This window comes from Zosterops lateralis, assembly GCF_965231275.1.
Source record: "Zosterops lateralis genome assembly, chromosome: Z".
NCBI classification, from domain to species: Eukaryota; Metazoa; Chordata; class Aves; order Passeriformes; family Zosteropidae; genus Zosterops; species Zosterops lateralis.
The window spans coordinates 52,684,163-52,698,425 of record NC_139800.1 but is presented as its reverse complement, the minus strand read 5'-3'; the positions used below and the strand labels follow the sequence as shown (position 1 = coordinate 52,698,425).

At 39.9% G+C, this 14,263-nt stretch overlaps 1 protein-coding gene across 1 annotated transcript in view; it reads right to left on the bottom strand.

The window, feature by feature from the left end:
- Positions 1–1,449: 1,449 nt before the first annotated feature.
- SVEP1 (sushi, von Willebrand factor type A, EGF and pentraxin domain containing 1) overlaps positions 1,450–14,263 on the bottom strand; it is a gene marked incomplete at its 5' end in the record, with an annotated part of 121,224 nt that continues 108,410 nt past the window's right edge. The window contains 4 exons of the mRNA XM_083883392.1: positions 1,450–3,988; positions 5,561–5,654; positions 8,286–8,381; positions 11,300–11,395. Coding sequence (XP_083739518.1) covers positions 3,958–3,988; positions 5,561–5,654; positions 8,286–8,381; positions 11,300–11,395 — 317 coding nt within the window. The 3' untranslated portion in view covers positions 1,450–3,957. The remainder of the gene's footprint in view (positions 3,989–5,560; positions 5,655–8,285; positions 8,382–11,299; positions 11,396–14,263) is intronic.

Here is a 14,263-nt window from a genome sequence, read left to right as displayed (position 1 = left end):
TCAGCTTTTATAGTGCTCCAGGCTCAGCACGGAGGGGGCCAAGCCTGCTGGCAGGCACTAGCAACGTGTCAGGCTAGAAAGCAAGGGTAATGGAAGTGTAGCCCTGCTCCTGGGAGAGGAGCTTTCTGTAAATGGCATGGATACTCACATGTAAATGGGTGAAGAAGTGCTCTGCATCATGAGCATGAATGGAAATAACCTTAGAGAAACAGATCAATAATGATACTGGCTTGTCTCTGGGTACTGCTATTCTTGCGTCTTGCTGCTAGAAATGTGTGGTCAGGATATATTTTCCCAGAAAAAAATCTGCAGTGTGGCAAAAGCAGCAGGTATCCTTTCTGCAGTGAGGATCCAAACTGCTCTAAGACAATTTAGAGATGCACAAACTGTTCCTGTACTGAGATGCAAAGAGATCTCTGGTCAGACTGTTAAAGTGTAAGGGTGACTCCTCATGTTAACAACTGCTGGCACACACTAACCCCGTCCAGTGCCCCCCCACCCTGTGAGATCAGAGTCAACATCAAACATTTTCCACCGTGCTTCCAAGTGGAGAGACATAGGTGTCAGTAGACTCCTTTCAGAGTTTTAGCTTGTTCAATGGTCACAATAAAGAGAACAGGGCCAGGGAAAGAGCTTGTTCTTACTACACTTCCCTTTAAATAAGGCAGTTCTCTAGAGCATGCCCAAGATCTGGGTCCATGTGCACAGGCATCCCAGCTGCTCACACTCAGGATACTTCAAGTACTGCAAATCTCAGATGCAAGTTTCTATCTTTTCTATAAGATACACATTAAATTTCAGGGCTTCATGAACAACACTATAGTAACCTCACACCAGCTTTTGAGTTGCTGGCTTAGGAAAAGGCTATCAAACATTGACCATATTTTGCACTCGGAGACTTCCAAGTCTCCACTTATGCTTGTGTACCCAAACATTATGTCCAAAAACTTCATGTCCTAAATCTTTTCCCTGTTAGTATCTTATGAATTCCTTGCTTGGAGGAGTGGTGTTGAGTCAAAAAATTTTCTTTCTGCTACAGTCATTCTTTACCTCATTTCTCCAGAAATTTGGGCATTTCCATACCTTTAAAAATTCTAGTACTGCTGCAGAGTAAGACAAGTTGTATTTTCATCAACTAGATAATGGTGAGTGAAGCAGGTTCTAACCTGTCTCTTTATGCCAGTGGTAACTTTGGACTTTACAGGTTTAAAAATATGCCCTAGCAGAAGAAAGGATTTAAAAAATGAGGTGCTAACTTCATTTTTATCTGCAGATCAAGCTTGGACTATATCCAACACAACCTTTTAAGATTGCTGGCAATTATTTTGCCTTTTGCTTGAGTGGAGGTGTATTTCTGTAGTCTATCCCAGCAGATCCTAAAGGGTAGGTTAATATTTTTGTCATTAGGGTTTACCAAAAGAATACAATATTCCCTCTACATTGGTACTAAACAGGGTGCAACTTTATTTACAGTGTAAAGTGCATCACATGGAAGTCGGTTAAAACACACAACAAGCAGTGACATAAATGACAATACAGCACTGGGTAGGGAGGGGAAGATATTCCAGCAAGTATCAAAACATCATCAACAGCACTAATAAGACAGCCTCTAGTTTCAGCTATTCTGTCCTAACACCACATCTCCTTACAAAACATGTTGACTGGGTTGATCCCGGGATTCCATGTACTAGTCACTAGTGTGAAGCTGGGGTGCTAAAAGCTATTCTGCAGCCCTAAACTCTCCAGCAATGTCCTGTCAGATCTAAGCACTCTCCTCACCACTGCTGTTCTGCCCTGGAGATGACCAGGACAGAGTCGGAGGACACACCAGAGAAGCACATTGGAAAAGGGACAAAAACATAAGAATGACATATAAATAAAGATCCGCTTTTCTCACCTATGCACTCTTCCCCTTGAGAAGTCCTATGTTGCTCACTGCAGCTTCCCTTCATTTGCTGTTAAGGCAGCAAGGAAGTCAAGGAACAAAGTGCCTACAGATGGCGGTGACTGTGTTGAAATGTGGACATTACTTACTGAACGCTAACTTCAGTCAAAGCTGTAAACATTGATGGCTGTGGAGCTGGGAGATAGAAGATTTTTGCTACGTGCTAGCAGAGTCCATTAGAAAAAGAAGGTTGTGGGAGCTAAAACCACAACTCTTCAGCTGGTTGCAGCTCCCACTGGGAAGGAATCTACATTCACATTAATCTGATCCCCTAATGACTCCTATTCTTTACTATCTGTTTTTCTTTAATTGGCTGAAAGCTCCTAATGGCTAACAACTTTGCTTGTTTCTTTCTTCCTCATTTCTGGTCTCAGGCTGACAGCCATCAGCTCTGTGTCAGTATTTACTAGAGCCCTGTTACTGTAACTGTGAGCTCATTTTGGTATTGTATCACTTTCCTATATCAGGGTTCATGCATAAAAGGAAGGTACATCCAGAAGGGGGGTGGGGCAGTTCTGCACACTCTTAATCTTGAGGGTAACTAAGCAGGAATGGGAAGCTACAGAAGGTAAAATTTATTTCTCCTTTTTCTTTTCCAATGATAACTGCAAATTACACTTTTCTGTTATTATTGGGGAAAATGAAGCTTCTAATCAATGACTCTCAGGTTCTAAGATCTTTTTTTCATAGATTGGACTTTTTGCTAACTATGACAATTACCAAACAACGTGACTTGGAAAAATGCATGTGATTTCTGCCTTGTAATTCCACCATTCTAATTAATCATAATTTTTAGCATTACAATTCATCAGAGCATGACTTAATGATGGCATTCATGTATGTGTTTTCCTCAGACATCATGGGATCACCAGTCTGAGTATGAGAAATCTGATAACATGTGTGCTCTCAGTATTTCTCAGTCAGCCGAGCATTTCTGCCTGTGTGTGCTCTCAAGAGAAGCCTTTTCCAGTGTTTTGAGGATTCTGCATAACAAAACTGCAACATTTTGGCAAGCAGATAGCAAACTTTCACCTGTAAATGTGTCTGGTGCCTTCTTTCTCTATCTCAGGGTCACTCAAACGTTGGGACCCAAACCTCAGATATCAAAAGCATTCACCTAGCAGATAGCTGCTAGATACATACTTCATTTATATAGGAAAAGGATGGTGGTTACAGGCAGGTGGTGTGTCCCATGGCAAATGGAAAGTGCAAGTTTCAGAGATCCACCTCCTTCCTACTGCTGTATCCTGGATTATGCAGCTTAGAGCTGCACCTGGATGGCCTGCAGATCAGAAAGCTTCAAAGGCTCTTGTTGGCTAGACTTAATCCATTCTTCTCCGAATGAGATGATGTTCCCTCATCTCTTTTACTAAGAAATCTTAGATAAAATTCATGCTGATGCCTCCCATTAAGTCACTCTCCAATGAAGTTAATGTCACCTAAACTACACTACAGAATCTTCTTTTTATGCTCACCAGAAACTGTGGTTACAACATAGACCTTATCACATGCAGTTATAATTATCAACTGAAGTTCAAAGACAGGCCCAATGCAGAGTTTAGTGGCTCATTCAGCCTTGTGTAACATTGTTTACTGTTGAGTTGCTGGACAGTAGTATGCTTTGGCAGCTGGTAAGCAGAATTGCCATATTCTGTTTAATCATGGTTGGCAGTATAGAACAGTTTAATTAGCTTACTTACTGTAAGAAATGGGAGGGACCTCGCTTTAAACAACCACTTCCTCAGTGGATTGTAGGAATCTTTACATTTGTGTGTGTATTGTGTGTATGACACCTGTGTAGCAGCATATATTTGATAATACTTTTATAAATGAAAAATAAAGAGGATTTCCTTAAAAATTGAAAGATGTATCACAAAATAAAATACAAAACAAGGGAGCTGGGGAGGGGTGGGGGAAGGGAGACAATGGATTTGATTTACAATGCATTAGAATCCAAGCCCTGGTGCCTAGACTGAAGCAAGATATCTGAATGTAGAACTGCTGTGCTGATGTTAAAAGGGATAGAATCCAGCCTTCCGTTTCCTGCATCAAAAAACCCAAACAAAATAAAATCAGTGGTGTGCTGAACATACCAAATGATCAACAGTGAGGCACAAGAGGATGGTGTCTGAAAGTATACCAAAGATTGAAATGCTCTCAAAGAGGGGGAGAGAGTGGGCATGGGGAATAGAGATAGCTAACATTTAATTTAAGTCATGGCTCATCACAGAGTAGTTTGGAACTAGTCTTGTTCTGCATGCTGATAAAAGCTTTGGGACCTTTCAGCTTCCCATTATAAATCCACACCTTGTTAACCTGCAGCAGGGAACCTCTTCTATCATGTTATTTGCCTGTATTATTTTAGAATTCTCAGAAAGGTGTCATACCCCATAAAGAGCCACAAGTAACTGAGGCCAAAGCTTAACAAAATATGAAACAGATCTCAGAGCTTGTTTCTCTCTTCACTTCACCCACCAAGTTATGTTTAGGAAACATCCTCTCAAATAGCTCTGGAAGGGACAAGCTGCTAGACCCCAATCCTGCAGGGCTAATGACCCACCTTTTCTCAGACTTCCAATGCGGCACAGAGCTATGGACTTGGAGGAAAAAAAAAAAAAAAAAAAAAAAAGCCAAGAATAGTCTGGTTTGGGAATAGCCTGAAACTTGGCTTCAGCTCTCATGAGATAAACTAATTTTTGGCTATTATACCCACGCCCACTGGATTTGGGCTTCTCTGCTAGTATTTCCTAAATGGAAACACTACCAGACTTCAGATGTATGCCTTTCAGTCTAAGATGTTAGCAATACATTTAAGTTGCCTCACTAAGGCACATATAATCACAGCTGACAAATTAAAACTATCCATTTTGGACAATTGATTTTTCGTCAAGTGTCTCTCCTATAGCTTTAAGATAAACTGTGTATCAGACAGATAGGAAGGAATGTCTGCCACTATCCACCCAGAAAGAAGAACAGAAAAAAATACAATGTCACAGGCTTCATCTGTTCCCTGCAGAAAAATATTAATATTGATGTGGTTCTTGGATAATGACCACTGTGTTCAGCAGGAGCCTGTGTGAATTGAGGTATATACATTTTTTGCTATCATGGCCCTAGAGCTGCCAGATCTGAACTAACTTGCCTCAGAGACACCTTGTTGTACTCTTTAAATGATTACATCTCTTAATGTTGGGTGGAAGATGACTTATTATTTATGACAACTGTCGCATGACCCCAGTCTTGAGGTACGTAAGTTCAAAATGAACACTAGTAAACAGTGAGCCACCAAAATTTCCTGAAGAACATTCTGTATTATGTGCCAAAACCCCACTTCCATTTACATAATGAAAAATCAGTCTAAAAGTTGTGGGTTTGCCTGTCTGCTTACATGTAAAGGTACAAGTTTCTGAGTTTTCTACAAGTCCAGCAATCATTTTGTAGAGTACTCTCTAAGGTCTTTACATCTTGCCCATAAGTCTTGAGGTATCTAAAGGTTACTGATTAACAGAATATAGAGATGCTCAAAACATTAAAATTATTTGCTCATTCTTCAGATTTAGAGTTCAGTAGGGTGTGGTTCAGCCTAGCTCTGGGATGGTGCTCAGCAACACTTACCTAGAGCAGTCATGTCCAGTCCAGGAGGAGGGACAGTGGCACCGATTTGGTCGTATGCACTTCCCACCATTTAAGCAAGGCAACTGGCAAACAGCTGCACACAAACACACACAAATTTGCATTAATGAGCACATCTACAGCAAGCTGATTTAGTTGCAAGGCACTGAAAATCCATCCTGCCTTATTCTCTTAAGAATGGAAAGGCTAGCCTGAGAAGCACATGTTTGCGAAGTGCAATTTGACTCTTGCTACTATTTTTGCTGTCTGATGCATTGTATGAGCTGCATGAAACAGCCAATGTGTAACTTTACATTGCCTTAAAAATTCTGTTGTTTTTGGTTCCAATTAAAACAACAAAGGAATGCAAGCACAAGCAGGAGGAAGAATCAGAAGAATCGTAAGATGAACAGGAGAACACAAATAAATTGTAGATTAGTTTTTTTTTAAAGGAATGTGACAGCTTAACACTAGCCAGGACCAGCAGAAGCCAGACATGGGGAAAAAAACATAAAAAGAGACAACATAAGCAGGGGAAGCCAAAGGTCAGAAAGCCATGTGCAGATCAATAGCAAGCAAGGAGTAAGACTTCAAGCAATGGGACCTGTATGGAGACAAGGAGAGGAAGCAGAGAATGACAATAAGGTCCTGAAAGACACTGGATAGCCCTAAGAGGTGAGACTAGGTGCAACAGGGTGTTAGAGAAAAAACCCTCGTCTGCCTTACAGGTCATGCTGAGCCTGGTTGAACATGCTTTTGTGTCACTGTCACAAGATGCCAAGGGCATCAAGTAACCAAACAAAAGTCAAAGTTTCAAGTCTTCCTATCAATTGTGAGATTGAAAAGTAAAGAACCACACAATTTATAGAACCAATTTAGATACATACTTAATGATGTCCTTCAAACACAGACATTTATATTGCAGGAAAAATGTGAATACTTTAAGGCAGATAATGCCCTATGTAGAGGACAGACCTAAAAAAACTAGTGAGAGTAAAGGCTGGGTAATATTTTTGCAATGAGTATGTGTCAGGAAGCACTGATTATTATGGAATTACAGGAAATGGAAATGAGTAGTCATAGGAATGCAAAAAACCTACTCAATTCCTCTGGGCCAAACAAGAACAAACAATGGCAGGAGGCTATAGTAATAGGCCATCCATATACAATTAAGTGCACCAAGTACGTAATGTTGAAAATTACTTCTGATTTTGGAATGAAACATATGACCAAAACATCTTTAGCTGTCACTGAAGTATTTCTCTATCGAAAATGCCAATACCAGTAGCTGAAACAAGAAGTGATTAAATAACTTCATAAGCAGTGTTTATGACACAGATGCAGTTGTTCACTATAATTTTCCCTTTAGCTACTGAAAAGCAAGTCAAGCCTGTACAGATTTGAAGTGAAGAAAAAAAAAAGTGAAGAAGCCATCTATCCCTCTCAAGCACCTATTATAGCTACAAAGCTTGTGAAATATGAGAGGAAATGATGCATTATGTGTTAGGCAAGAATCCCTTCAAAAGACAATAGTTCAGAGTTAGAATGTTCTCTATGATATTTCTGCAGAAGGGTTGGGTTTGCAGTGTATTGTACTGCAATATATGTATTGCACTGCTCATCCGCCAGATTCACTGTTCTTGTCAGTTAAACAAATACTATGAACATTCATTAACAGAGGCATGGATTCCTTCTCCGCTCACCCCATCAGCTACTTTAAAGTCTTGCAGGAAGGTAAAACTGGGGTTTCAAGTTAAGTCTCTGTTAAAAATCAGTTAAGGTGCACCTGGACAATAAAAAATACAGTGAAGAAACTGAAATATATTTTTTAAAAAAGCTAATATTTGTAAGTGTTTAAGATTTAATAATGAGTGAAAGACATTTCAGTAATCATTCAGTTGCTGACTTTTACTGTCTTTTCACAGGGAAAAGACTTTCAAAACCTGGTGTTTGTTCAGTCTTGATATGCAACCCCATATTCTAAACTCAGGTTCAAATATTTTCCATAACTGCAGCCAACCTCATGTCACATGAATGGACTGGTCAGGACACAAACCTGGACACTAGAATCACTCCCCTCCTATCCCTCACTATTTTTGTGTGCTCCATGACCTTCACCTTTGGTTAGGTGCAAGTAAGAGATCTAATAAAAAGAAGTGCACATCGAACTTGTTTAGAGAACTTAGATGACACCTAATGTAAGATACCCATGTACGATGTATCCATTAAGCTCAACCACCCTTAAATCCCTGCTTTGGTATGCTCTCTTTCCTGATTCAGTACCCAGGCACTTAGTGGGAATCCACCAAAGCAGGCAGCTATGTGGTGAAGAACCTCTATAATACTTGCAGCTTATTTGTGAATTTAATGATGACCTGAATTTCCCAAAGATGAAAATGAAAATCATGCATCTGGAATTGAGAAAAATAGTTTTATTCTTCTCCCTGGAAAGCCTTTCTTCTTTGCACTGCTTTTTGCAGAGAGTACTTTTGTGAATACTGTCTGTCCTTTTTCAGAGCAAGCTTTTCTGAGACTTTTAAAGACTCATCAGGAAGGGATTTGTCTGAAAGCAGTTTACAGCTGGGAACATCAAACCTCAAGGAATATTATTGTAGGCCTGGGTTTTCCTGTGTCAGGCTTATGAGTTCTAAGAGCCCCTAGAGAACTGTGCTAGCTATTGTTAGTAGAGTCCTAAAAAGTGAAAAAAAATGAAGGTGAGAGGTTTTACCCATATGGCAGCGTGATCCAGTCCATCCCAGGGGGCAGTCACATTGGTAAGGGGCCACACAGCGACCTCCATTGAGACACGGCAGGATGCATATTGCTAAGGAGGGGAGAAGAGAACCAGAGAAAAGAATTATCTCCCATGAAAGTGAAGAATAGTGTGCAAGAGACGAACTTATGTTTAGAAACTCCACTGTCCCTTGAAGTGTCTGCACAGAGTATCGGCAGAGTTGAGCAGGATCTACCCACCAGGCATGAGAAGCAAATACAACTGGCATGACATACAGATATGACTAAGAGTAATGGCAAGAAATGGACAGGCTGGAGCAATTGCTTCACCAGTTGCTGGAGTCCTTTAGATGCTTGTAGGCTCTGTGTTGACAGGAAATGAGCCAGGGCTGTTTGTATCTCACATGTAATATCCAGATACTGTCCACCTCTGTGGTGGTGCTAACAAAACCAGTTCATACTTTATTTACAAAAAATTGGATTGTTCCTGACTTCTCTGGGCTTGCAGATGTAGCATCCTAAACAAGTTAAGCTATGCCCTGCCCATAGAAAAGCACTTTGTCTAGGCCAGCGAAAACATGCTGAGACAGGTGAGACCATAAGCCCTTGGGGAAAGGCAGCTTGGATACAAGGCATTTTGAGTGAAAAAGGCTGGAAGCTTTGGGGAAGAAACAAAGCATATACCAAGCAGCTGATGACCTCTGGACAGAGCAACAGTTGAGCTACACTGCTTCTTTGGGCAGTGAGCAGATCTCCCACATGTTCATGCTTTAAGCATCTTCACAAAACTACCATCTCCACTATGCTAAGTGAACAAAGTATTTGAGCATATATACTCTAAAAAGAGCAAGAATTGAGCTAGGTCTCAAATTTGGACCTTCAGGTGGCAGTTACAGTAGAGTTTAATACTGGGAGGGTAGGTGGGGGCTGCAGAAGACTGAGGTAGGGGTTATTCTGCTGCTGCTGCACAGCAGAGATCAAGCAGGTGCAGTCAGCTTGGGTAAGAAAATAATTTTGAACTTCCATGGATCTCACAGAACTAACCTATATCACTGGGAAATACTTTTCTGTATCATTAAACTTGTTGTACACGTTAAGTTTTTTAGAGTGGTCTGGACTCTCTCAAAAAGATGAATCTTATCTTTTTTGTTTAATGTACTGTGAACTACAAGGTGATTGAATTTTCTCAGTGGCCTTAATGTGGCCTGATACTGACAGATCAGTGCTTAATGCTAGCACTCAAAAATTCCTTGAGCTTCCAGAACAGGCCCTTAACTTCAAAGGCTAAGCCTGTTTTTTCTGTTCACTGGTGCACCTTGTTTGACAAGAAATGCAAAACTGGTGTTTCAGTGACCACTTGTGGGAATTTCTTTCCCCTCTTCTAACGATCTATGCCAAAGGTTGGTGTGTTTTTTTTGTGTTTTTTTTTTTTTTTTTTTTTTTTTTTTGGTTTGGTTTGGTTTGGTTTTGGTTTTGGTTTTGGTTTTGGTTTTGTTTTGTTTTGAGAAAAAAGAAAGGTGCCAAAAAAAAAAAAAAAAAACCAAACAAACCAAACAAACCAAAACAAAAAAAACCCAACCCCATAAAACAAAGTTAGTGCTTGTAGCTGAATGAAGTATGACCTGGCTAGTCAGCTGCCAGTTTGAATTGGGATGATGATTGAAATGTCTGGGATCATAAATGAAATGGCTGTTTTTAGAGAGTGCTTCAAGTGTCATTACTGATGAAACTAACAAAATCAATTGTGGAATACCAAACACAACGTTGTCAGACACAGGGTGCAATCCTCATCTACTCAGACTGTGAGACTTACAGGGCTAAGTTGCATGTATGGCTGTGGTGATATTGCCAGGCATGGGGAGAGAAAAAGAGGGGCTTTTAAATGTACCACATAGCTGGAGTATTTCACAAATGCAAAAAGACAAAACTTGCTGAACCTCTTGTTCTCATTCTGTATCTATCACTAATTTGTGCCATGTGCAACTGGCACTGTCACAGAGAAGACTTGAACGCTGCAGAGACAGATTCAGAGGATGATTTTAACATATGATACATTTTAAATACTTCAACTATATTCTTTTCCAAGAACTAGATGAGAACGTGTGCTATTTTTTTAGGTTTCTATGTATCCTCAGAGTCAGGGGCAGTGGCTCAGATTTGGGGACGGTGACACCACCCCTGCTGTAGATCTTGGACATGCTAAAACCTTACATCAGGGCCATACTGCATACTAAATACTAAATAAGGGCTCTTCCCTTTTCTATCCACATAGACCCCGCCTTACTATATGTACAGCAATAAAGTTCCTCATGCAGCAGCTATGCGAGCCTAAAAGGGTTAAATCTCCCAAATTTCTTGTGCTAAGACCATCATGAAGAGAAGCATGGATCAAATGGCATCCCAATGTCACTCAGGAAATCTCTGACAGAGCCAAGAGTCAGATTTGGCTTTTTCAGTGAGAACAAATCCAGTTCTCTAATAATTTGGATATCTATGACAGGAAAAGCCAGTCTAGAATTTTTGAGGCACAAGTACACAGGTTAGGAGGGACAGCATGGAAAAGGTGACATATTACATTATTTGAACAAGAACTGATGTAACCACAGACTGATAAAAAGGGAAGCTAAGAAACTAATGCAGCCATCAGCAGAACACTCAAGTCTCTTCTGCTCTAATCCCTGTTCATTCCCCAAAGCTATCAGGTATTGCTATTAGAAACAGATTTTGGAGAATTGAAACAAGGTGTTCTTAAAGAACAGTGAAAGAGCACCCAGACACAAAATCACATCAATTTAAGGAGGGCTTGTTTTGCTTTGAAGATGTAAGAGAACTGTTACTTTTCTAGAAGCAAGCCAAGTATATACCTTTCTGTTCTCTTTCATTTGTCAAGCAGAATATATTAATGATTTTTATGGTTTCAGCTCTTATGCCTTTTCTGGTTCACTGCAGTAAATTCATTTGTCTTACCTACGACACACTCAAGACCAGAGTTTGGGATGATATACGTACGCTCTTCGCAGAGACGGCCCATCCAGCCATCCGGGCAGGAGCAGGCGTTGGGGCGCTCACAGATGCCGCCGTTCTGGCACGGGAACCGACAGACAGCTGGAAACACAGTCAGGCCATTACAAACTCAGGACAGTGAATAGGAGCCTAGTTACTCAGCATCTTGCACAGACCTTTGCAATTGTAAAGCTTAGAGCAGAACAAACACAAGCAGTGAAGTTCAGAAACGCTGCTTGATTTTGATTTCAAGGGCTATGCCATCTTCTACCTCTGTGTGTTTGATTAGGTACTCTGAGCCAGAGTGTGGGAATCATTAAGATAATAAAAAAATTGTCCATGGAAAGAATGAAAATGTAGACATATTTATAGTTGAATAAATTATTTGGATAGCTTTTCAAGGCTGACACTATCTTTATCTAATTTTCCCACTAACTTTTGTAAAACAAAAGAGAATACCCATAAAACACACCATAAAAACCTATTACCCTCCTCACCTTTTCCCCCAAGCCTTCTAAATTGACTCTGGAATAGAACCAAGCTTTCTTCTAACTTTGGTATGAAACAGTGAGATAATGCCATCTAGCATAATACACAGTATGTCTAAAGTAAGATTAACTGTGTGATAGAACAGGCAATTTTAACTGCACTATCATCCAGCATGAGGAGTGACCAAAAAGGGTGCAGCCATGGCATAGTAAGTGTTCATCTCTGGAACTCAAAGTGTGACTATAATCATCACCTAGCATTCATGCCAACTGATGCTCCTCGGCTTCCATTCCTATCAACAAGCACCTGATCAAAAAAGTGAGGAATTCGGAGTGCAATCTATCATGCTGGGCTGATATGTTGCCTGGACTGGACAGACTCTGGACTTCTTTGTCACTTCTATGACACTGTACCGTATCTTGATGCATACATCCAGAGAAACCAGGACTACTTTAGAAAATCAGGTGGAAGCTATGCACAAACATGTTATAAGTAAAGATCATTAGAGAAAGTGCAATCTTTCTCAAGACTGTACATACTATACAGAGAAAATGAAAAACTGTGGCTTCAAGACAATACTACAGAACAAATAAATAATCAGACTGACAGTAATCTCAGGAAACTCAATCTGCACTGTAATTGCATCTGAACTTCTATCTTTAATTAGTTATTAGGTGAGCAAAATATGCATTTAAGCTTTAAGTGTTTCAGATCTTGATATCAGCATTAAATACAGACAGTGGATTGGCACACCGAAACTGTTCAGACCTGAAATCCACATTGGAAAGAATGCAAATCTTTCCCTCAGAGAGACAAACTTGAGTCATTCCTGGAACTAAGCCATGCCAAAGTGCAAGCTACAGCTTGGAGTATTGGAGGTTGAAATGAAGCCAAAGGTCTGCCATTTTATTTTTCAATTTCAAGAGCCTTCCCAACAAGTGTCAGCTGATAATGAAAATGGGAAAAGACCTCTGAAAGGTTAACATAATTTGAAACATTTTAACAGTGAAAAATTTTGAGAATTTTTGTTGTAAAAATACCTATTACTACACAGACAGATTGTCTCTGGGTGTTGACTAAAGCAGAACAGTGTGCCAAACAGGTTTCTTTTCTGCATTGAAAAAAACCATTTAAAGCTTTGTGTGACCTACATAAATTAAACAATATTCCACAAATGTATAATGGGATGTGAGATAAAAGATTCATGCATAAATGATATCCCACATTAAATTCAAAGCCCATTAAATAAGGTTTCTGAAATGTATTTTCTCTCTCTGTCAATGTAGAAGATGCAGGTATTTCGTGAATTACAAAAATTGCTTTGGACGGCAACTCCATGCTACTCAGCAATCAGATGTCAGGTAGAGATAGGCTTTTCCTGGTTTTCTGCCCAGATCCTGGTTGTGAAACTGAATGAGAACGTATCATCTTGAGATGTCCACTTGTTATACACCAATTTAGGCAAGAAGAGACAACTTGTCTGTAGCTGTGAGGATTATTCTTATCAACAGACAAGACTAGAAAAATGCTTGGGACTTGAAGTTAAGCTGTTATCTCATTCTCTCTCTCTCCCCATCCTTTTTTTTTAATATTCTTCCTTTTTTTTTTCTCCTACTGTAAAAGCAGGCAGAGCAAGTGCAGTCCTCATGTCCTGAGAAGAGGAATGATCAGTTGTGTCTTTAGTTAATGGTAATAAATCTCACATCCATGGTATGAATCTTTTATACATCCCCTTGTAAATTTATCCACACAGGACACAAAAGCATTACAGTGCTCAAGTCAAACATGTCAGAAGGGGAAAAATAAATTCTGTTATCCGTTCTCAGCTTTGCAAAAAATTTCCTCAGGCCTCAGCTTCCTTCTCTTAATATTCTTGTTTGTTGATGAGGTACAAACTTTCTGGTTGACAGCTCCACATTGACCACTCACAGTCAGCAAGATGTGAAGAGGGCAAACAGACAAGACAGTTTTAGAGCACTTCAGAAAGAAGAAACTGGAGTTGGTAAGCTGTATGCATCTGTGCAGCCTAACAAGTCCTGCAGATATTTACAATCAGCAGATCCAGGCTAATACTTCTCACCCCTGAAACTCAGATCAGAATCTGGCCAGCAACCTCTAACCAGTGGTGATTTAGGCAAGTGCAGCTGTGCTGAGAGCTCATCCAAAGAAGCCAAAGAAGTCTGCTTTTTAATTATAATATTTACATTAACTAACCTGTTTAACCGGGACAGTACGTTTCAAGCAGGCTTAGGACACATTAATGATCAACTCACACAGCCATAAACAAGAAATGCAGTATGAGTCATTACAAAGAGTGCTTTCATGTTGTTTCTGATGTAGACCACAAAGGCTTGGGTCCTGTAGGACTTTTGTTAGGAAAATCACTTACATGAATTATAAAGCAGTTTTGAAAGATCACTCTGACATGTATTATGAAAATTCAGAACAGTCCTCTCAGAAACATCTTTAGTTCTTTTTAAG